At 47.4% G+C, this 24,190-nt stretch overlaps 2 protein-coding genes across 4 annotated transcripts in view; one reads left to right on the top strand and one right to left on the bottom strand.

Moving 5' to 3' along the window:
* The window catches only part of EYA3 (EYA transcriptional coactivator and phosphatase 3), a 109,637-nt gene extending 94,710 nt beyond the window's left edge, over nt 1-14,927 (top strand). For all 3 annotated transcript variants that reach the window (XM_045064047.1, XM_004741038.3, XM_004741040.3), the window contains 3 exons: nt 283-404; nt 9,187-9,287; nt 11,253-14,927. In XM_045064047.1, coding sequence (XP_044919982.1) covers nt 283-404; nt 9,187-9,287; nt 11,253-11,333 — 304 coding nt within the window. In that variant the 3' untranslated portion in view covers nt 11,334-14,927. The remainder of the gene's footprint in view (nt 1-282; nt 405-9,186; nt 9,288-11,252) is intronic.
* A 2,615-nt stretch (nt 14,928-17,542) lies between these two features.
* XKR8 (XK related 8) lies at nt 17,543-23,810 on the bottom strand. Its single transcript, XM_004741037.3, has 3 exons — nt 23,312-23,810; nt 20,708-20,904; nt 17,543-19,125 (listed from the first exon to the last, which is right to left on the bottom strand). The coding sequence occupies exons 1-3, from the start codon at nt 23,602-23,604 to the stop codon at nt 18,413-18,415; spliced, it is 1,203 nt and encodes a 400-aa protein (XP_004741094.1). The 5' UTR covers nt 23,605-23,810; the 3' UTR covers nt 17,543-18,412.
* Nucleotides 23,811-24,190: the final 380 nt, after the last annotated feature.

The following is a 24,190-nucleotide window of genomic DNA, read 5'->3' as shown; positions in this document are numbered from 1 at the left end:
ATGGTCAGAAGGGAAATGGGACAAGAATCAAGTTGTTGGCTCAGTGCCCATTAAATATATAGAATCTCTGTCCTTTAATATGGGAAATTAAAAACCTGAGGTAATTAGAGCAATAACAGAACATAGCACTGAACAAGTATCAGGCCCTTTTTAGTTAGTTTTTATTAATTAGATTCTAAAGAGGTTAGTTTTTAATAATTAGATTCTAAAGAATTCTTGCTCTCATATGAGTTTAGTTTCACTTTTTCCTTTTCTTTTCTTTTTGTTTTTTCTCCCTTCTAGAAAGAATTGTGTGAATGTGCTGATCACTACGACGCAGCTGGTTCCAGCTCTGGCCAAGGTTCTCCTGTATGGGCTAGGAGAAATATTTCCTATTGAAAACATCTATAGTGCTACCAAAATTGGTATGGTTTCAGTTCTGTTTCTTGTCACGTGCCTTACGTAATACTTCATAATTATGATGTACTTAATTACTTGTCAATCCCTTAATTAGGCACTTTATGTATATCTCTCTAATATTCACAGCAGTCTTTTCCTAATATTAGTGGTGGGCCAGTTTAGGCTTAACAGTTGTATAGCTTCCTCAAGGCTCCACAGCTAGTAAGTTACATAAACCGGATTCAGATCCAGGTTTGTAGGAGTTTATCATATTCTTTCCATTAATAATAATTGAAAGGACATAATATGTAGCTTGGAAATCTACTTTTACCTCATCCCAGATTTATTTTTATCTTCCAGAGAGAGTGGTACAGTATAGTCTAATAGAAAAAGCACTAGATTAAAAATCAAAGACTAAGCTGTATACTTAAAACTGTTTAAATTCCTCACACCCATTCAGATGGCTGCCGTCAAAAAAAGAAAAATCGGGGTACCTGGGTGGCTTAGTCAGTTAAGCATCTGCCTTCAGCTCATGTGATGATCCCAGGGTTTTGGGATTGAGCCCTGAGTTGGGCTTCCTGCTCAGTGGGCAGCCTGCTTCTCCCTTTCCCTCTGCCACACCCCCTTGCTTGTGCTCTCTCATTCTCTGTCTGTCAAACAAATAAAATGGAAACAAAAAACAAAAAATGGGGGGGTTACCTGCCTGACTCAGTCAGTGGAGCATGCAACTCTTAATTTCGGGTTCATGAGTTCAAGCCCCACATTGGGTGTAGAGTTTACTTTAAAATAAAGTTAAAAAAAAAATAAGAAAAAGAATAACAAGTGTTGACAAGGATGTGGATAAATTGGAGCCCTTCTGCCTTGTTGGTGGGAATATAAAGTGGTAGGACTACTGTGGAAAACAGTATGGTGATCCCTCAAAAAATTTAAAAAAGAAATATGATCAGCAATCCCACTTTTGGGTATATATCCAAAAGGATTGAAAGCAGGATCTCAAAAAAATACTTGCACTCCCATGTTCATAGTAGCGGTATTCACAATAGCCAAGAGGTGGAAGCAACTCAGATGTCCATCAGATGAATGGATAAACAAGATATGGTATAGACATACAGTGGGATATCACTGTGCCATAAGAGGGAAGAAAATACTGTTGTATACAACCACGTGTCAGCCTTGAAGACGTGATGCTAATGAAGTAAGACAGTCACAAAAAGGCAAATACTGTGAGTTTCTTAGTCAGACTCATAGAAACAATGTAGAATGGTGATTAACAGAGGCTTAGAGGAAAGGGAGATAGGGAATTGTCGTTTAATGGGTATAGAATTTTAGCTTTGTACCATGGAACGTTTTAGAATAATGTGAGTATACTTAACACTGCTGAAATGTACATTTAAAAATGGTTAAGACGGCAGATTTTACGGTATTTAGTACAGCTTTTTGAAAAGAAAAACAGTAATAAAGACTAGAATTCAGGGCGCCTGGGTGGCTCAGTCAATTAAGCATCTGCCTTCAGCTCAGGTCCTGATGCCAGGATCCTGTGATCGAGGCCCACATGGAGCCCCACATCGGGCCTGCCCCTCCTTCTCACTTTGCCCCTCCCCCTGCTTGTGCTGTCTCTCACCCTCTCTCTCTCATGAATAAATAACATCTTTGAATAAATAACATCTTTAAGTAAATAACATCTTTAAATAAACAACATCTTTATAAAAGAAAAAAGAACTAGAATTCAAGTCCTGTCTCCCCCACTTACTGGTTCTTACCTTGGGCAAATTACTTTATCTCCTGACCCTCAGGTTTCTCATTTAAAATGAGAAACTTCCAGAGAGGTTGTGAAACTCAAATGGGACTGTGTATATGAAGGTACTATTTAACCCCTAAAAATGTATTCAGTACCAAGTATGGGTAAGAGTAGGCACTCAATAAATATTTGCTGAAATAATTAATTGGCACCAGGTCTATACAAAACCAACTTGTTCCACTAAGAAGGCAGGAGAGTGTGTCACTCTGCTTCTTGTGTGCCACACATGGTCAGAAAAAGAGGACTCTGGCAGCCTTCTCATCATCTCTCCAAACTCTTAGAGTTCCTGCTTCCCTGTTGTTACCAAAGGAGAGGGTCCTGGAGTTTGAAGATGAGCTGTGGTTATTCATTATTTTTTTAAATCTACTACATACCTGTTGATCAGCTTTCTCCATAAAAAGTAGGTCTAGTTTTATATGTTTATACACACACACACACATATACACACGTGTGTGCACTCATACCCCAGGACCTATGGAGGCAATAAGCCCATCAGGTCCTGTTGACATTTTTTTTCTTCATTCATTCACCAAGTATTTATTTGTCACCTTTATCTGCAAGACATTTTTCTAGGTACTGGGGATATAGCAGTGATCAAAATCCTTGCTCCTAGTGGGAAGAAGTAGTCAGTAAACAAGTAAGTTAAGGAAAACAAACCACATACATCAGATGGTGGTAAGTGCTATAGCTAAAGATCAGTTAGGAAAAGAAGGCCATGTTTCAAATAGGGTAGTTAGGTGTGTCTCAAGGAAAAGCTTTCTCTCTAGCCCTTTCTTTCCGTGCTTTCTTCCTTCCTTCCTTCCTTCCTTTTTTTGAAAAGTTAAGCAGAGACCTAACAGAAGTGAAGGAGTTAGCCATTACCCTTTACCTGGAGAAAGAGCATGCCGAGGAGAGAGAACAGCCCGTGGAAGAGGTTGGAGACGTGTTCAGGGAAGAGCAGGGAAGGAAGAATGTTGGGAAATAAAGTCACGAGAGAGCAAAGGAGAGGGTAGGGAGAGCCTGCAGGGCCCTGTAGATTATTTTAAAGACTTCAACTTTTATTCCAGTGAAATGCTATTTTTAGGTTTTGAGCAGAAGACTGACAAGAAATGACTTTCCCATGAAATAGGATTTAGGAGCTTGAGGAGAACAGCCAAGAGGCAAATTGGGAGGTTATTGTAACAATACAGCATGAGATCCTGGATGGCTTGAAATAAGGTAGTAGTAATGGAGGTGGGGACGTAGTCATATATGATGATAGATATGTCTGTGATATATATAGGATATATTATGAAGGCATTATTTTGACAGGCATTGCTAGTAATTTGGATATGGGGTGTGAAAGAAAAAGAAGTTAAGGAAGAGTCCGAGGATTTTGGCCTAAAGCAGCTGAAAGGACACAGATGCCATTTACTGAGATGGAGAAGGCCGGGGTAAGAAAGATGAAGGGTCTAGTTTTAGATGCTACGTTTGAAACCATTATTAGCTAAGCACGTGGAGATGTCAGGGAGGCAGTTGGATATCTGAATCTGGAAGTCAAGGGAGAGGTACTGGCTGGAGACGAATAATGGGAAGTCTTCACGTGTGTGCAGTTATTAAAAATGACTGGATAAGTCATAAGAATGAATGCAGACAGAAGAATAGAGGTCTGTGAACTTAGCCCCGAGTCCCTCTAATATTTAAATATTTGGATCTTAAGGTGGAACCAGCAGCAGTGTTAGAAGGAGAGGTATGTGAGGTAGGAAGGAAAATGAGAATGGTGTCTTAGAAGAGGACAAAGGGAGAGGGTTGGACTCCGATTGTGCTAATGGGTCAGGTACAATTGCTGCATGGAGGCCGTTAATAAACTTGACATGCAGTTTGAGCAAAGTGATGGGAGTGACACCTAATTGGAATGGGCTTAAGAGAGACTGGAAAGAGAAGAGCTGGAGATGGTAACCATGTGACACTTTAGATCAATTATAAAGAAGGACAAAGAAATGAAGTGTAGTAAGTGGGGGTCATATGGGCTCAAGAGAATTTTTGAATGTAAGAGAAATTTATACAAAGTTTATATGCAAGTGGTAATGATTCACTAGATGAGAAAGGACAGTAGCTGTTGCCTCCTGTGTGTCTCACATTGCGAAGGTGCTAGGAATATAGCAGTGACAAAAATCCTCTGTCCTCTGGAACTGACCTTCACTTCCTGGTACGAGGGTAACTGGGTTATCTATATGAGGAGAAAAGCAGAATTGTATTCCTTTGTGCTGTTTGCAGAAAGAAGTTCCAGATGGGCAAAAAAAAACTTAACATGAGAAGCAAAACTTTGATTTTTAGAAAAAAAATACAGAAGAGTATCTATGGCCTTAAGGTAGAAGAGGATCTTATTTAAAAGTCCCCAAAAAAACAGTTTTAAAAACAGCAACAACAAAATGATCATTTTAATTGGATGATGCTCTATTTTATATTGAGTGAAAATATAAAGTTGACAAAACAAACCAGACTGGTAGAAGATAACTTGCAACTCTTTTACTTGTTAATTTGTGTACAGAGTCTGTAAAGAACTGTAAATTATGAAGCAGCAAACAGCATTTTAGAAAAGTAGGCAGAAACCTTGGAACAGTTTGCAGAAGAGGAAAATCAGAACACCAGTAAACATATGGCAAGTTCCTTAACCTCACCAATTAAGGACATACAGATGTCCTTAAAGTGTGATGCATTTCCTATTTATCAGATTAACAGGAATTTAAGTCTGGCAGTGCCAAAGTTATCAAGGAAATGGGAACATTTAACTTTGCCTATGGGATTAAAAATGGAGATAGCCTTCTTTTTTTAAGATTTTATTTTTTAAATAATCTCTATTCCCAACATGGGGCTTGAACCCACAACCCCAAGATCAGGAGTTGCATGCTCTACCATCTGAGCCAGCGATGCGCCCCTGGATATAGTCCTTTTTGGAGAATAGTTTGACAATGTGTAGTGGTTTGAGATGTGCATAACCCTATGATCAAGTAACTCCCCTTTTAGATAAATGTACTTTAGTACAAGGCTCTGCAGACTATAACCCATGTGCCAGATTCTGTCCACTGCCTGTTTTTGTAAAGTTTTATTGAAACATAGCCATGTCAGATCATTTCCATAGCTACTTTCACACTGTAGGAGCGGAGTCCAGTAGTTGCAACAGAGCAAAGCCTGGAATATTTACTGCCTGACTCTTGACACAGAAAGTTGGCCCACCCCTGCCCTTGAGTAATTTTCACGTGCACAAGGAGACGTGTGAGGATTTTTTTGATGCCACATTGTTCATAATAGAATACAATTGGGAACAGCCACTCTGTGAACCTGTCCATGAAAAGAAAATAATCGCTATATCCAAACAGTGGGATGCTATATGACAGTAAAAAGTGAATGAACTAAAAGTACGTACATCCTTAAAGATTAATATGGGAGACGATGTTCAACACAGAAACAGTGCAGGTAGATATGTAAGGTGTGTATCATTTATCTAAAGGTCAGAAGTGTTCACAACCATATACCATATATTGTTTATGGATATATACTCACAGAGAGTATATATCATAACACGGAGTGTTTATGGATATATACTCCCAGAGAAAGAAAGGGTCAACGGGTCCACAGGAAATCAAATCTGTAGTTTCTCATACTCATTTTTATCTAAAGCAACTGAAAGTGTTATAACATTCGACAAAAATGGAGCAGCAGGGGCGCCTGGGTGGCTCAGTGGGTTAAGCCGCTGCCTTCGGCTCAGGTCATGATCTCAGGGTCTTGGGATCGAGTCCCACATCGGGCTCTCTGCTCAGCAGGGGACCTGCTTCCCTTCCTCTCTCTCTGTGATCTCTTCCCTTCCTCTCTCCTATTGTGATCTCTCTCTGTCAAATAAATAAATAAAATCTTTTAAAAAAAAAAAAATGGAGCAGCAATAGATATACGGGAGTTTATTTTTATTCTCCTTGTTCTGTATGTTGAATTATTTCATTTACAAGGGATTGGGGGAAACCCACCCCCCTTCATGTTTTGCTCTCACAGCCACTGCTTCACTTGGTGTTTCATAAGAACCCAGGGCACGCAATAAGCCTTTCACTCCTGAAAGGTAGAAATTCTGTAGTGCTTGTTATATAGTGAGTTCTGACACCCGAAGGCTCATCAGACTAATGGGAATGATTTTATTCCCTCTGACAATACATGTGTTTATTTGGTAACTGTTCTCAATCTCGTTTCATCCAGAGCTCATTTGCAAAGCTGTGGGTGGGTACCTTGCACCTTGGTAACTACAATGAGAGACTTGAGGCTTTGCTTGTGAGATGGGAGCAAGGAGAAGAAATATTTGATTTCAGAGTTATGATTCTTTTATGGCCACTCTGTTACCTTGGACATTAAAGAAGAATTCTCCAAATTGCTTCTGAAAGTCTCAGAAGTGTTTTTGATAGGGGAAGCCCAGAAACCCAGTATTCTCCAAAGGCTTAGTTGGTCTTGCAGTTAGATTTAGCGGTTTGATGTTTGGTAAAGCTGAGTGATCACTGGCCATATCCTCCTGAATGGAAAGCTCATCTTCAGGATTGTTGGCAGAGTGTAAAATGGACGAAGTTTATTTACCAACGCTACGGGAGACATTTTTTTAATGTAGCTACTTCTTCACTGTGAGCTGTTAATAACTCTCTCTGTCTCGTAATCCTTTTAGAGGAGACATTCCTAAATGTGTTTCGTCCTTGACCATTACATGCCTTGACAATGAAAAACTTTTAATGTCCTTGTCCTCTAAATATGAGACATTCCTGGGGCACTTGGGTGGCTCAGTCGGTTAGGCGTCTACCTTCTGCTCAGGTCATGATCTAGGGATCGAGCCCTGCATCAGGTTCCCTGCTCAGTGTGCAGCCTACTTCTCCCTCTCCCTGTGTTGCCCCCCCCCGCTTGTGCTCTCTCACGCCTTCGCTCTGTCAGATGATTTAATAAAATGTTTTTTAAGCAAATAAATATGAAACATTCCCTTTGTTAGGCCTTAGGGGAAAAGTCTAAAATCTGACTGATTTAAGGTTATTTTCCATAGACAGATCATAAAGTAGATTGGGTCTGGCAGAGGTCGTCTTAGTTTATAGGGATGTAATACTTGCCATGGAGTTAGACAAACAACTCTTCAACAATTTGAACATAGTAAAAATTTATTAGTTGAACTATTTAATATTTGAATTAGGGCTCAAGACATGGACTAGGCATCTGTTGAATCATTTATGAGATTAATATGTATTTATTCTGCAGACATTGACTGCACTGCCTGATTTGATTGTTGGGCATAACAATGCTATTGTAAAATGTTAGCACTGAAAGGGACCCAAATGCACCTGAGCCAAGCTTTTTATGACAAGGGGGAGACTGAAGCCCGAGCAGTCCAGGTGACTCGCTCAGTGGGGTTGAGGTGCCAGTTGGGCTAGGGATTTCAGAAACTTGTGGTTGCTCAGATGTGCCAAGCAGGACTTCTGGGTATGGGTGGATAGGTTCTTGTGGATTATCGTGTTGTTGCAGATTCGTGTTTATATATTTATTACAACAATCTTCCAGCAGATGGCAGTCAAGTGCCTTGAAGAAGAGGCACCTTTTTCTTCTTCACACAGGAACCCCCGTGCTAAGTCACTGGATCTGGCAAGAAGAAAGGATTAGAAAGTTAATGGAGCAGGATGAAGAAGGAAACAAAGTTAGGACCTTGCTTAACTGAGGAAGGTGGCAGAAACAGGGAAATAAAATATAAGATGGTGAAGAAAAAGCAAGAGAAATAATTTCCCTTTTATTTATGTAAATAAAGTATCTTTTCCTACAGCAGTATCATCTGTGCAAGTCACTGGTGCATTCCAGATGGGATTTGAATTTTGATACACTGCCATGTTTCTCAGCTGTCTGCAGTGGATTGGAATCACCCTTTCCCAAAGTCAACTTCAGAGATCCACGATCTCAGTTGCAGTTACAGCATTCAATAGATACTATAGATGTGACATTCTAGATATTCTGGTCTGATTTACTGCCATATTCATTGGTACTCTGGGGGCTGTTACCCCCTGTGAAAGACCTAAGACCCAAGCCAAAACAGTGTCTGGAAAATGAAGAATTGGAAGAAAATGGCTGTTTGCCTGTTTCTTATTACTAATACGAAATCAGGACCTTAAGCTTCCACTTTTTTTCCCTACACTAAAACAGTTTCCCTCCAAAATTATCCTTTCATCATGGCAAGATAGCCACAGCCTAGATTGGATCCTGGAGCCCGGAGTGTAGCTACTAGCTTGTTTGTGATCTGAGACAAGTAACTAATCCTTTTCATCTTTACAATAGGGAGCTGTACTCCTCTCACTGGATTATTTTGAGAGTTCATTCAAGGAATTACCTTTGTAAGCTATAAAGTAGGGAGGTGGTATCCTAGCTTTCACACTGCCTAGACACCATTGCTTTCCATTTGTAAAAATTCACCACACTAAGGGGCGCCTGGGTGACTGGCAGTTAAGCTTTCAACTCTTGATCTCAGCTCAGATCTTTTTTTTTTTAGATTTTATTTATTTATTTGACAGAGATCACAAGTGGGCAGAGAGGCAGGCAGAGGGAGAGGGGGAGGCAGGCTCCACGCTGAGCAGAGAGTCCGATGCGGGGCTCGATCCCGGGACCCTGGGATCATGACCTAAGCTGAAGGCAGAGGCTTTAACCCACTGAGCCACCCAGGTGCCCCTCAGCTCAGATCTTGATCTCATGATTAGGAGTTCAAGCCCCCACTGGGTATGGGCCTACTTAGAAAAAAAAAAAAAACATACTTATTAAAATAAGAACCTAAAAAGCACAATGCTTAGAAAGTCTTGTCTTAATAGCACAATTCTACATTCTTTGGGCAGCAGGCCTGCTGATCTCCAGCTGCCACCCCCACTCCCTGCCATACAAATTACATGGGCTGTCACTTGTTTTGTCTAAGCCTAGGCAGGTGAACCAGCAGCAGCTCTTTTCTTTAGTGTTGAAAAAAGGTAGGGGGAATGTCCTAATGGGAAATTTCTTTTTCTCATCAGGTAAGGAGAGCTGCTTCGAGAGAATTGTATCTAGGTTTGGAAAGAAAGTCACATATGTAGTGATTGGAGATGGACGAGATGAAGAAATTGCAGCCAAACAGGTAACCATGGTAAAAACAATAGTCCCTGTGGGAACGCCACAAGTAATTAGAAAAACGGTAAAAGAAATCGTAGCAATCTTGAGCATTTACAGTGTTTTCCCCTCTCTGTCCTATTTTTCTTTAAAAGAAGACGTTCATTTTTTCCCCCAAATAGGGTTTTCCCTTAAGTTATTAGATCTTTCCTTTCCCCGCTCCCTGCCACTCAAAAATTTTAAAACCTTTGGGCCCTCCATCATTAAACCGGAGATGGGCCGCATCTTCCGTCTTCATCCCAAGAACCTGAGACTTCACTACAAAAAGGTGAATCAGTCTGACTTTTCCAGGCTTTAGATTCTCAAAAAGCCAATGAAATTCGTTCAGATGAAGTCCTTCCTATCTTTGAGCCCAGAAAATACTGTTCTGCTGTTAACCCCCTCACTGCGCAGGTCCCAACTCCAGGCCACCTCATCTCACTACAGGAAACCATAGATGAACGAGTCTTGACTATGGAATCTAAAATTAATTTGGGTCAGCTCTCCTCCTTTGATGAGCTGTGTGACTTTGGACAGTTTACTTTTCCTCTTGGAGTTTCCTCAGCTACATTTATTAAATGGATCTACAGAAGTTCTTTTTCTATGCTCTCGTTTCCTTCCCGCAGCTCCGTTTCTTACGTTTGGAGCGGAGGGTTGCCAGCTAGGACCAGCTGTCCTGGTTTTCTTCATCCAGTTAATGTAAAAACTTCAACTGTGAATGAACTGTGAGATTGCTAATCCGGTGGCATTATTACCTCATTACGTTTTCATTCACTATTTTATGTAGCAATGCAAGGATGTGTATCTTTTTTTTCAATGTGTTATCTTTGAGGCTTTGGTTCTGAAGTGCTTGTTGCCCTCTGGGCCGGGAGAAGACAGTAGTGGTTGGAAGCAGCAGTGCTGCTTGGTTTGAGGAAGGGAGTCTGGGAGCTAGAGAAGGATGACGTCATTAGCAGAGCAGGCAGTAGGCGCCTCTCAGCTGCTGCCTGTGATCACCTACCATGGCATGTACCGGTTGGAAGATGCCTTAGAGCTCCATCCATTTCAGCCTCTATGCTGTGAGGGACCTTTTCTGCAGCCCCTTTCCCAGAGGACTTTCTAGTCCTTGTTTGGATAAACCCAAGGATGGGGAGACTGCTGCCTGTGTGTCATGTTCTATTGTGGGGTCATCCAAACTGTTAGGATGTTCCTCCTCCCACTGAACTAAAACGTGTATCTCTAACTTTCACATCCTGGTCCGAGTCCTGAGTACGACGTAACAAGTCTGTTTCCTGTTTAAATACGTGTGAGCAGCATGCTTGAAAAACCCTGAGCTCCCTGCCAAAAGAACTGCTGTAAGACTTCGGTATTTTGGGTAACTTGCAACCAGTTAGAGCAAAACGATCAGTCAGGCTAACCCGCTTCAGCTTCACAGAACATGGTCTCCCACACTTGGATTTTTTTCAGAACCCTTCTTTAAAATGTGGTTTCCACAACAGCACACGGTATTCTGGACATGATTTTGACACCATGATAAATGGCATTATTACTTCTTAGATATGTGTATTCCGCATCTCAGTCGTGAACAAGATCTGCACTTTGTCGAAACGTAGAGAAACTTTGTCTGAAATTTACACAAAACTAACCATCTGTAAGAAAATGTGATAGATTAATAGTAATTTCTCACTAGGGTCATTTTATTTGATCCTGAGGACCCTATCTAATGGCTAAAACAAGGATGTATCATAAAAGCACAGTTACCACGAAAGACCTGGCAAAAATCTCTTACATTTGTCAAGTGTCGTGTAGTGTACAAAGTCCTTATACATTTGACTTCCTTTTAACAGTCCAGTAAGGTGGGCAGGAGAAGAGAGTGTTACCAAGTGTCTTGGGGAAAGGAAGAGGTAGAGAGGTAAATGCAAGCTCCCAAAAGCAGTTGGGTGAATCTGCTCTGAACTGTCCCCCTCTCTTCCAGCACAACATGCCTTTCTGGAGAATCACCAACCATGGAGATCTAGTGTCCCTCCACCAGGCTTTGGAGCTTGATTTTCTCTGAGAACTGGAATGAAGACCCTTCCCCGTGAGCTCCTTTTCCCTCCTGAAAGGAGCTAGAGACCAGAACCATCTGGGAACTCTCTCTCTCTCTTTCTCTCTCTGTGTCTCTGTCTCCCTTTCTGTCTCTGTCTCTGTGTGTGTGTCTCTCTATTTCTCCATGGAATGCTGGCGAGAACACAATCAGAACCAACAGCTGCAAGGGACGAAGCTTATTTTTGCTAAGAGTGAGCTGCGGCCCCGTGTTCACCGTCGTGCAGAGGCAGGAGACGGTGGGATGGAGAGGACTCACCGCAGCGACAGTGCTTTTAATTCTTCGGGGGTTTGTTTCGTTTTATTTTGTTTCCAAAAAAATGAAGAAAAGAAAAGGCAATTCTTGGGGCAGAGTTGCACTCTTAGTTCGTGCCCAGTTTGAGAACTGCTCTGAACTTGCGGGAACAGGATACACGTGGCAGACTTTTGTGATACCATCTCTTGCGGTCTTTGTAATCTCCTTAGCTCTAGAACATATTCCCAGGGAATGTATATGTTATTTTTATAGTTAAGGGTCTGGTCTCTGAAGCAGGTTTTCCCTCCTTTCTTTTTCTAACAAGAAAGGGGTGTGTAAAGTTTCCTTGGAAAATAGCAATTGAAATGTCTAAAATACCTCTCTGTGACAGTAGCACCTCCTTTAGCTGCTCCGGTGGTCTGCTCTCTAGGGCGGTTTCCTTCCCGATCTTCCATCTCCTAGTCGGCTGAACTGTGGGGCACTGGACACTGATAACCTTGAGACTTTGGAATTTCCCATCCTAGAAGCCTTAGTCCCCTCTCCAGCCCCTGTTCCCCTTCAACCAAATGGCACAACCCTAGAAACTCCCTCTCTTAAGACATAAATTCCAAGCCTTCAGCTTGACTTTTATTCAAAGACTGTGTCCCAGAGGGCTTACCTCCCAACTGGAGGGAAAGGACTAAGGCTTTGTAGGAATTTCTGCTTCTTTGGCTCTTGGAACAAGAAGATTCCACTTTGTCTGGCAGAGAAGCACCCTTCCCCAGCAGCAGAGGCTCATCCCTCCCCCCTTCTCTTCCTTCTTAGTCACCTGCCCTGCCCCTCTGTACCTCCCATCCGCCTCCATGCAGCTCTGGCCAGTCGCTCAGCTTTGGACCCAAGAAGTTAAATCAAGCCTAAGAACAGACTCGTAACTACATTTGACTTCCTTTGAAGCCCTTAAGCCAAGAAAGGTATTTTGGGCATGTATTTACCCAAATCTCTTGCCTGAAACCGAGGAACAGATTGCTGTGATCAAAACCCACTTTTCCCATGGAACACCCTTTCTGCTTCTCAAATCCCATTCTAAAATGGGAAACCAGAAGGCCAGAAAGACTTTCCTGATCCAAATGAGGGTGCTGGAACCCTACTCCATGCCTGCTATATGCAGAAACATCTGTCACCCTGACCTCTAGGAAGATTGGTGGGTGCCCGGCAGCTAATCCCAGCCTTAGAGCCCAGGTGTGTTTGCAGATGCTCCATCGCTCCAAGACGAATGTGGGCCCCTGCTCGGGCAGGATACACTTCCTAGCACTCAGGAAGTTGAGCCTCTCCCGGGCTGCCTGGAAAGGTGATCATGTCAGCCCCTCAGGCGTGCAGTCTGGGTCCTCAGGAGGAGGCGTCCCTTGACCACCCCCAGCTGTAATCGCTCACCCCCAGAGATTCTGTGCATCCCTTTCTGGAGATGTTGCGGCACTGAGGGGCCAGGCTCCTCCTGATGCCAGGCCACCAGATGGCAGCAGAGAAGACTGATAGACACATTCCTTCAGAACGGATTGAGAAAGTGCTCCATTCCTCACAGGTTTGGGGAAGGAGCTGGAGTCAGTGCTCATTACTTAGCTGTCTCTCTCCGACCTCGTTTCTTGACAGGTGAGGAAGAGATGAGGCATGGAGTTGGAGGCCAACCTTCCACGGTCTGTGTAGAGCACAGTTGTCCACATGCTCTGCCTGGCTTGGTAATCGATCTTAGAAAGCTCTGTAATGGGCCTTTCTTCCAGGCCCCAAGCCCTCCCCCTACTAGCAGTATAACTGTGGGTTCCCTGAGTTGGACAGAGGCCACCTGGTTGGTGCTGCATGTCAGGCTTGTGAGGCTGTGCAGTGGTTCCCCCCGCCATGCACACAGGGCCACACACAAACACTTCCCTCTCCCTGCCTTTTGGGAGAAGCGCTCTATCCCTAGGAGTTAGACTCCTCTTTCGATGGTGTTTCCCCCACCGCCCCCCTGACTGCCTAGCCTGGGTCTTTGCAAAAGGAACTTGGAATTGGCTAAGAGAAGTGAGGAAGCTCTATCGAGCAGAGCACCTCTGCTTTCTCTTGGTTGTTGCTGCCCCCATTACGGAAAATGAGAGCTTCTCGATTCCTCTTTGCCAAAATGAGTTGTGCAGGGAACACAGCATTCTTTTACCCTGTGTTTTTTTCCTCCCCAGCACAAAGCTCTGGAAAGGAATAAGTGGGTAGCACTCTTGGAAGTTGAGGGCAAAATGGGTCATTTCTTCAAGGGGAAGCCCTCTTTACTAGAAAGTGTCCCCATGAAGTTACCCACATCCTGAGTCTTTCCCCCAGCCAGGCGCTGTGGGTTCTGCCAGATGGGTCTGCACGTCTCATGGTGAGGACTGTCTCTAGTGCGGGGTCTGGAGTTGTCAGATGTGTCCTGGGTTTAAGAGGTGGCTTGACTTTCGAATGTAAAACTGACTGTGCCTTAGCATCACCCTGTCCAATGCCCCTGGGGCGGCTGGTGGTGTCCGGGAGAATAGATGCCTGTTCCAGACTTCGATGCCTGTTTGGGCTTTTATTTGGTTTGGGATGTTCCTGTCTTCGCTCTGCAAGTTGAGGGGCAAAGCTAGCGTCCCAGGAGACTTGTGCCACGGCATGTCCACAGTTTATACAAACTCACTTTTCAAGCTCCAGGTAGAATCTGATTGGCAAACTCTGGCTGCAGCACGTGGAACCATCTAGACATTCGCTACATTGAATGGTGCCACTGAACCACGGGGCAGAGGCAGGGAGGGGCGGAGCCACATTTTTTCTCTTCCTGGAGAATGACGGTCTAAGCCAAGGGTGGAGAGCCGGGGGCCTTCCTCTCCTCACTCCTGTAGAAGGGGGACAGTTAGGGGCCTTCTTAAGCAGGCTTCTACTTCTTACCACCTTTTTCATTAGCTTCCTTTTTCATCCAAAACTTGGAACTCCCCAGATATTCTCACTTATAAAGAAGCCAAATCTGAATTCTGGGATTCTAAAATATCCTAAACTATGAGAGAAAAATCTAGTTCTGACCCATCCCCAACTTGCAGGCCCTCTGTCCCTTCCTCTTCCGATTTAGACCGCTCCAGCAAGCAAGGCTCTGTGGCTAGTCCCTAATGCACTGACGGGAGCCATCTCATTAAGGACAGCTTGTACTCAAAACATAACCCTCTGGACTTCAGATGCCTCATTTAGCAGGAAAAGGCATTGAGTGGATCGGATATATTTATGTGACTGCGGGCATTCGTGGCTGTGTAGAGTCCTTGACCATAATGTTATATGTAATGGGAACTATCTTATAAACTTGAAAAAATAAAGTTTTTATTTTCTATACAGTGTGCTCCTGTGTCTTTTCTGAGTAGGATCAGCCCAGTTGCCCAGCTAAGTAGGCTTCTGAGTAGGGCTTCATAAAAAAAATCCGAAGAGCTCATTAGAAAGCTGGCACTCTTCAATAACCCAGTCATTAATTTCATCGAAAATAAAGACTAACCATTTGGTATAAACAAATGTACATGGGGAAATAAAATAATATTTTAAAATAACTTGCAAGGGAAAGTTTATTTCTTAGTTGTTTCTAAAATCTACTGCTTTTTAAAGTTTAGGACTGGAATGATAAAAGAGGTTTCATTTGCTGTCAAATTGTGCTAAAATTTAATTATTAAAGAGAAATCAATACATTGCTGTGATGAGCTTAACATGCAAAAGCAATAAAACATGATCTGATACTAAACCTCGCTTGATTTGGCCTCATTTCCTGTCACATCAACTACTTTTGCTCATTTCGTTTCTTCCGATTTGGGTCTGACTGTCCCTCACTGGTCTGGAAAACAGTTAAGAATCCCTTTGCCTTTTATTGCAATAAAGGAGGCCAGAATTCAGGCTAGCTTCCAAGTGCCACATGTGTCAGACTGTAAGATGTGTTTTTTTTTTTTTCCAAATTAATTCCCTCTTAGAAAAGGGGGTTGCCTTGTATTCTAGGCATTATATTTTTTAATCAGAAGGTACATATTTCGAACCACATCATAGCTGAAGCAGACTTGTTACATCTTTAACTTGGTCTTAAGTACAAATACTGGAGTATTACTTGCTTTTCAAGCCTTGGAGTAAACTTCCCTTCTCCCCTATAGTAAGTGTAACATCTGCTCATTTCTCAAAAACCTTTGTTTGGCAGGTAAAAATTAGTAATTCAGGGTGGTTTTATTCTTCAAAAACAAGTTTCTTATAAAAGAAATTCTTGATGGGATCTTGAAAGAAATTTCTAATTGCAAGTCATATCAGTGCCATCTTTTTAAAACTCTTAATTCTATGAACTGTATATAACAAATGAAGTGACTGCTTCATTCCACAGATTTTAAGTGGTAGACCTTGTATGTTATTTCAATTTAATTACGTATTACCATCATTTGACAATTTTCATTTAGCAATTACAGATGAGAATTTAGCCAAAACATTAAGAATACACATCTTGAGGGCGCCTGGGTGGCTCAGTGGGTTAAGCTGCTGCCTTCGGCTCAGGTCATGATCTCAGGGTCCTGGGATCGAGCCCCGCATCGGGCTCTCTGCTCAGCGGGGAGCCTGTTTCCCTCTCTCTCTGCCTGCCTCTCTGCCTACTTGTGATCTCTGTCAAATAAATAAAATCTATAAAAAAAAAAAAAAAAGAATAGACATCTTGAGGATTTTTCTCAGGAAAGTAGGGAATTGCCTAAAACACTGTCTTCTGTTTGGGCATATATAGCATCTCCCCTGAACCTAATCTCTTCATATGACAGGAAGCTTGGAAACCCTTAGGGCCTATGTCCAAAGCTAGGTGATGGGGCACTAAGCCTACCCTCTGGGTTCTCCGCCCTTGATATTCTCAATGACTTGAGAGAAACTATAATGATTTCACTTATGGATGTGTTTATGGGTGTTTAAATGTATTCAATTAAAAGAACTGTCCTTTTATAATACTGTATGTCAATTATACCTCAATTTTTTAAAAAACCCAGTTGGAGAAAAAAATCCTTTTTCTAAGGCCATTATATCTTATTAAGAGATGATGAAGATAATAATAAATGATAGTTTTTACTGCCTTTTTTTGGTTAAAATTAAGTCAGCAGCCATGTTGGCCGTTTTACTGGTCCATGAAATTCAAGTCTGGAAATCACTGGACAGGATGATCCTGGAGATCCTTCCGGCCTTACCCTTCTACATCAAAAATCACCAGCATCACCTCCCCAGAGCTTCCACCCCCCACCCGCCCACCTCTACCATCCTTGACCCCAGGCCAGCACAGCTGCCAAAGCCTCCCCCCTTTAGGGCGGAATCAGGTTCTCAGGGAGGCCTTCCCAGGCCATGCTACACAGAACTGGAACTGCCACCCACAATGCGCATTCACCCTCTCCCTGCGCCCTTCCCTACTCGATCTTTTACACTAGCTCGGACAGTTTTACTTATTCTGTTTGGTCTCCCCTAAAATGAATAAAAGAACAGAACTATCCTGGTTCCTCTCACATGGATGACTGCACCTTTTTCTTCTGTCTCCAGTGCCATGTTCCTGTTCCCTGGTTTCCCCAAACCGCGTACCTTCCAGGGCAACAGAAGATGCTCTGGTCCCGCGCCCCACATCCACACCCCTACACTGCATTCCCAGCACCCGTACCATTCTTCCCCCGGGCTCTAGGGTTCACTTCCTGGTTCCAGAGGTGTTTGTGGCTCCTCCTGCCAGGCCCAGCAGCAAAGCTGGTTAACAGCACACACCAGAGTGGCTCCAGATCTGGGTTCTGATGCCCACCTGGCGGTAATCAACCCCACAATGGCTCACCAGATCCCAAAAGTTGGAAAACAAGGCTGAGAACCTTCCCTCTTCTCCGGTCCTAGGACCTTTAGCAATTTCAAGGGTGGACTTCACGTCCCTGACCCTTCTTTCCAGGTGTCTTTGAGCCCTGTAGATTTAATGACACAACTAGTTTGGAGGGTTTCATGAGGTTTTAATAATAATCTAGTAATACTGTTAAACAAAAACACCACATACATGTCCTTCACTTGCATAGACACGTAAGGATGCACGTTCTCTTCCTCTCACATAGACTCTGAGGTAGAAAGTGTACTGTCTAAAGTAGAAAAATACTCAACGGGCTGCGCCATGGCCCAGACCACAGGGTCACAAGCACTTGGCTGAAAGATGGCCACTTGAGAGCAGGGCCAGAGGCCGGGCTGGCTGCACTGAAGCCTTGGGGAGGCGGACAGGGCCTGGACTTCCCTGGCTTCCAGCATGACCACCCACTCAGGAGTAGCTAGAGAGGGAAGTCTTGTTCCAGACTCCAAGGACAGAATATTCCTGCCACAGACAAGGCTCTCAGTAAACATCTGTTGGATGACCAGAATGACAGGTAAGGCAGAGGGGAAGAATTCTGAACACAACCTGGAGATCCTGGGCCTTCTAGTCCAGGATCAGGGAACCAAGCCGTGGGACAGCACTTCCACCAATGATGTTGAAGATGGCCGGGGAGGCGAAAATACCATCTCTAGGAGCTCTGGGGTACCAACTCTTCAGTTGGTGGGAATGGGATGGGGAAGGGGCGGGGTCTCTTCTTTCCTTCCAAAGTGTCCTGTATGTAACTGGAGCCCCTGACTCTCCAGGGCCCAGCCGTTCGCATCTAGTTCTCATCCTCAAAGGCAGGCCTGAGTCTTTACTCAACTCGGGTCTCCAGGGCCTGTCACATCGGGCATCGGGTGCTTCTGGAGGGAATCAAGGCTAATAGCAGCATCATTAGCTTATCCTCTGGATTCTACCAGTTGAGTCCATCCGTTCTGGGCCTGCTGGGTCTGGCCTCGCCTCAAAGGACCCCATTCACCTCTTCTTTCCGTGGCAAAGCAGCCTCCGCCTCCCTAACCCTAGGGAAGAAGTTCTGCGCCAACCGGGTCATGCGGCTGTTGTGAGGCAGCTGAAGGCCCTCGAGGGAGCGGAAGCCCCGGGTCCCATCCACCCGGTCAGGCTCCCAGCGGCAGCTCGGGTGCAGCCAGCGGTAGTAGGCGAGCCGCAGAGCCAGGCCCAGAAGGAAGCAGAGACCACTCGCGGGCAGCAACACGTGCAGTGGGATCCCGCTGGGCAGCCAGCTGGTGTGAGTCGACCAGGTGACTGCCACAAGGATGCTGTCGCTCAGGAGGAACACCAGGTGGATGGTGGCGCGGCCCCGGGTATGGCCCTCGGCCACGTTGAACCAGGAGAAATAGAGAATGGTGGCCACAGTGGCCCGGTACAGCCACTCAGAGCGGGCATCTGGCATGAAGTCCGTGCCCTGCAGCCAGACCCACAGGAGCAGCACCAGCCACAGGCCCAGGAAGTGCAGGGCCACAGAGTAGGGGAAGAGAGCGGAGAAGAGAGCCACGGCCAGGACCCGGGGCCACAGCAGCAGCAGGTTCCACAGGAAGTAGACCACAGAGGAGCCCAGCCCCAGGGGCGATTTGGAGGGGAGGCAGGTGCGCAAGGCCCGGTGGTAGTCAAGCAGCGCCCACGAGATGCCCACGAAGGACGTGCCAATGCTCACCCCTGTGGAGAGGAAGCAGGAACGGGTGAGCCTGCATGGCACCCCATAGAGGCCACGCATTCCACCAGGCCCCACAGCCACCCCAGGCGGGTGTGAGAGCTCCTGATGGCTGAAGGGAAGCTACAGCTAGAGAACATCCCTTCAAACAACCAAAAACGGACCGAGGGTCCGAGCGTGGAGTCTGCCTTTCGCCGCAAGGCTTAACTTTTCAGGTGCTGCCAGGGCGAGACTCTTCCAGGATTGGTGGGGGGGTGTGTGACTTAGGCACCCTCATCTGCACCTGTGTCACCCAGCATCTGAGTCCCCGGGGCCCTGGCCACACCCTGAGCATCTGCTCGGGCCCTGTAACCCTTCCTTTCCCAGAAGAGCCCAAGCCTTTCTGGGCACTGAAAATCAGTAATGCCAGTTCCCTGTCTGTATTCTTGAAAACGAAAGCAGGAACTTCCACGGGTGGCAACTAGGCTGTGGTGGAAGCCGCCCTCCAGGCTGGGAGAGCCAGCCCTGCCACACACATAGAACATTCCGGCTCACACTGGGCCTTCACCTTGATTCTTCAACACTAGCAGTTTAGGGTGGGGATCCTCTCCCACCTCTTGGTGGTCCACCCTGGACTAGGAGCACCAGGACCTCCAGGGAGGGGTGCCAGCAGCACTGGAAGGCCTCTAGAATGTTCACTCCCCTGCCCTTTCCCAGTCCATCAACAGATGTTTACCGGGCATCTGTTGTGGACGAGGAGGCCACCCCGACCCTGCAAGCAGATCTGGGGCAATGGCCCTTCTACCGCACAGAAGGTCTCGGCAGGGCTGCTATCCTCCCAGTTTGCCCAACATGCTGCATTCGCTGACCTGGACAAGCTCAGCCCACAATCCTGGGTAGGCCAGGAGCACGAGCCCTGGAGGCTAGAGTCACCCATCCTGACCCCACCCCACCCCGCAGGTGACCCGGTATACCTCACCCACTTCCCTCTGGAGTCTTAGCACATAGTCATTCTCTGTTGCCTTGTCTCTGAGCTCCTTCAGGGTACAAGACATTCTGCTCCCTTGGGGGCCCAGCAGCCCCGTACCTGGTACATAGGAGCCACTGATGGAAATGTTCACTAAGTAGAAAGCCAAGAAAATCTGTCTCTTCCCTCACTCCCTGCCTCCTCTGCAGACAGTGGAGACCGTCCCCATAGTGGCCCCGATCCTATGCACCCACAGCCCTCAAACAAACAGAAGTGTGTGCCCCGGAGTGCCGTGTGCCCCGTACCAGATGCCTTCACCTCTGCACCTCGTTCCTCTCGTGTCCTGTGGACGGAGCCAATGCCAGCCCCTAGGGCCGCTATGCGTGGGAGCAGTATGGTCGGCAAAGTGCTCTGCACAGCGCCAGCCCTACGGCAGCCCCTTAACCCCCGTGGCCGCCACACTAGTCACTGGTCCTCACTCGGAAGGCTAAGGAGTAGCTTCCAGATTGAACACACATTTACCTAAGGGACATCCTCCTGTTTTCCAAGCAGCCTTTAGAAAAGAATGAAAACCCTCCTGACACTCATCGGCAGCTCCCCGACACCATAAAGGGGGAACCGGCCCCCGGCCCATCACTCACACTGGTAGGGCTCGGCCCGGCCGCTCTGCAACACGATGGCCAGCACCAGCGTGAGCTGTGGCGTCGTCTCCAAGAAGGTCTCGAAGAGCCGCAGCATGCTGATGTCCATGGTCAGGAAGTCGGCATAAGCCAGGTCAAACTCAGAGGGCGCCTCCCGCTGCCACACCAGGAGCCCCTGCTGCAGCCCCTGAACGCACCTAGGCAGGGCGGGTCCAGAGGCCCCCAGGGGCCAGGTTAGTGTGCTCTGTGTTCGGCCTCCCCTCTCCCACTGTGTAGATGGAGGCGGGCTCTAATCCTAGCTCGTCACTCACATGCTGCGGGGCCTTGGGCACAAGTAACTTAACCTCACCCAACTCTTTCACCATAGAATGGGGATGGGTACCAACTGCCACCACTTGGACTGGCCAGGATGTCCCCGGGTCATCCCAAACCCTGTCTCATTTCCCCCTTACAACATCCCCACTTGACAGATGGGGACACAAAACCGAAGAGCTAAGAAATGGTAGAAACAGGATTTGGACCCAAAACTGTGTGAATTTCAAAGGCATGCTATGAAATTGCCCCAAGTGACAGGTCTCGATTTTTTTTTAGAAAGCCTAAGATTTTCTTAGGACCCTGTGGGGGAAGGGGAGCCACTGAGAGCTCCTGAGTACAGGCAACATAGGTCAGATTGTGCTGCAGAAAGATCTCTCTGGCTATGAAGGAGTGGAAGGGGAGGAGGGGTTAGACGGGAAGGATAGGGTCATTTAAGAGGACTGTCCAGTGTGATGGACATGGAGACAGACACAGAGTTAAGGGAGTCCAGAGGTTAGGCAGTCAGGCCTGGGTGACCCATCAGCATGTAGGGAGTAGTGGAACATGTACCACGATCTCCCCCACCCAGAACTGATCTCAGTTGGCCACTGGGAGGTGAGCCCATTCCCTCAGAGCCAGGTCATTCACCAGACATTTACTGTCACTTCCCCTGGATGGACTTGACAGGACATTAAGGAGCAGGGGTGGCAGGCCCAGGTTGGGGCTCTCCCTCAGCAGGAGCCTCTGCCCGGGTCCCCTAAGGCCCCTGCCTCAGTCCAAAGGAGGAACAGACACCCCATTTTCAAAACCAAAGTTCAGTAAAGGCTGTCTGCCTCCTGCTCAGCAGAAATGGGACGAGAGGGGCACCTGGGTGGCTTAGTGGGTTAAGCCTCTGCCTTCGGCTCTGGTTGTGATCCCAGGGTCCTGGCTGGGATTGAGCCCCACATCGGACTTTCTGCTCAGCGGGGAGCCTGCTTCCCCCTCTCTCTCTGCTTACTTGTGATCTCTGTCTGTCAAATAAATAAATAAAATCTTTAAAAAAAAAAAAAAAGAAAGAAAGAAATGGGACAAGAGAGGACACAGTTACAGATTCAGGGCTCCTTGAGGCCACCAGGACTGTTAACAATTGCTCTCCTTCTGCCCACCCGGCATTTTAAGGAGGCCCTTGCAGTCCCTCAGGCAAAACCGCAATACTCAAAGCTCGTCTTGTCCCCTCCTGGAGACTCAATGCAGCTTTGTCAAAGCAAGATCTGGAGAGAATCTGCAGAATGGATTCAAGAGCAGATCCTGGCTCCAGTCGCCCCATCCCAACCCAGAGCACAGTGTGTCCTGACCCCACCGCAAGACTCTCATCCCTTAGCTTCAGCTTCTTCATCTCTAGCGGGCCCTGCGGATCTGAGGAGTACCACCCACACAGACTTTCTGGAACCCAGCCTATGCCCAGCCCTGGCTGGCTCAGGGGACACAGCTGAGTCAGACCCCGTCACTGAGCTCTTGCTTGCTCTGGGGATCAGAGGGTGGGGCGGGGAGAAGGAAACTGGGAAAGAGGGCTTGAGAGGACAAGCTCTGTTCTGAGGGTCAGAGCTCCCAACCCTCCCCGGTGACCCGGGGAATCAAGCCGGCTGACATTTGTTGAAGGCTTACTCTGCGCCGAAGCAATTCAATCCCTTATTTCTTTTAATCCCTACCAAACAGAAGCAGGTGCTACAACCAAATCCACTGGAACAATGAGTAAACTGAGACCCAGAGGGCTCAAGGGACTTGCCCAAGGAAGGCCCACCCACAACAAAAAGGAACATTTTTTGGATGGAACAGGTCAGGGATCGGCTGTTACTCTAGAGTCCACCAAGAGCCCAGAGCACCAAGTGAGGCACACTGGGCTCTTGCCTTCGCTTCCCACAACAGGCCAGCTGGCCAGACCTGTGTCTACACTCCTGTTGCCATTTCACAGAGGAGGAAACTGAGGCAGGGATGAGGCCGCAGAGGGTAAATTAGCTAGGACTGGAGCCCAGACAGGTCTGACTCCAAATCATGTGCCTCGTTTTCTTCTCTGGGTTTCAGTCTCTTCCCTAGTGCCACGGGGGTAGGGTAGCTGGGTTCTGAGGGCCGTCAGCCGGCCCCTCTTTCTTAGAGGCGGGGAGCTCACCTGTAAGCAGAAGTTCCCACAAGGGCTTAGCTTCCTCTCCTGGGTCCCGAGCTTCTCCTTCCCACCCCTCCCCAGTGTCAGGGTTCCCCCCCCCGCGGCTAGTGGCGCGGCTCCAGGGGCCGCGGGCTCCGCCCCCCACCCCCTTCCGAGGGCGTGGTGCTCACCTGTACAGGTAGCCCAGTTGCAGGAGGTGCAGCAGCGCCAGGCAGCGGCCGGGGGGCTGCGACTCGTGCAAGCCAGCGGGGTCGGCGCGCAGCCAAACCCAGCTGAAGAGCTGCAGTGCGACCGAGGCGAGGCCCAGGAGCGCCAGCACCAGCGCGGCCCACAGGTAGCGGCCGCTGAGCACATACTGGCCCGCGGCCCACAGGTCGGCGCCCAGGTCGATCAGGAAGGCGGCGGTGCCCAAAAAGCCCAGGACCACGTCCCAGAAGAGCGCGGCGCGGGGTAACCAAGGCATAACCCGCCAGCCTCTCGCGTACCTTCTCCTCTAGGTTCGGACCCGCCTTCCCCGCCCGGGGTCGCCACGGCAGGAAGGAGGCGGGCGCAGGCCTAGGGGCCGCCCGGGGCCGGGGCCTCCTGGGCGGGACTTCCCCGTCCCGCCCCGTCCGGGGAGGAGCAAGGCCCGCGGACCCCGCGGCAGACGGCGCCCGCGGTCCCCACACGCCCCTGTCAGCCTGCGTCCCGGAAGGCCGCCCCCGGCTGCGGCCCAGCAACCTGCGCAGGGCACTCGCGTGCAGCCCCGCTGAGCCCCGAGGACCGCTAGGCCCGCAACGGCCGGGCGCGGCCACACCGCCCTTCCGTAGCGCGGCCGCCGTCTAATTGCAATTGAGGCAAGAGAAGGCCCGAGACGACGGCAGTGGCTCAGGGCGTAGCGCCCGGGGCTGGACCGCGATCCCTCGCGTCCGAGTTGTTGCAGAACCGGATTGCGGGACTTCGCAAACCGAGTGTGCCTCGCGTGCGGGCGGGGGAGTGGGGGGACGGACGAGGACACGGGATCCCTCAGGCGTATCTTCCCTATGGCTCATCTTACTTTGTTCAGTAAC

This window comes from Mustela putorius, unplaced genomic scaffold, assembly GCF_011764305.1.
Source record: "Mustela putorius furo isolate JIRA1106 unplaced genomic scaffold, ASM1176430v1.1 tig00003853_pilon_pilon_pilon, whole genome shotgun sequence".
In the NCBI taxonomy this organism is placed as follows: domain Eukaryota; kingdom Metazoa; phylum Chordata; class Mammalia; order Carnivora; family Mustelidae; genus Mustela; species Mustela putorius.
Note: the sequence above shows the minus strand (reverse complement) of the source record. Positions and strands in the feature narration are given on the sequence as shown.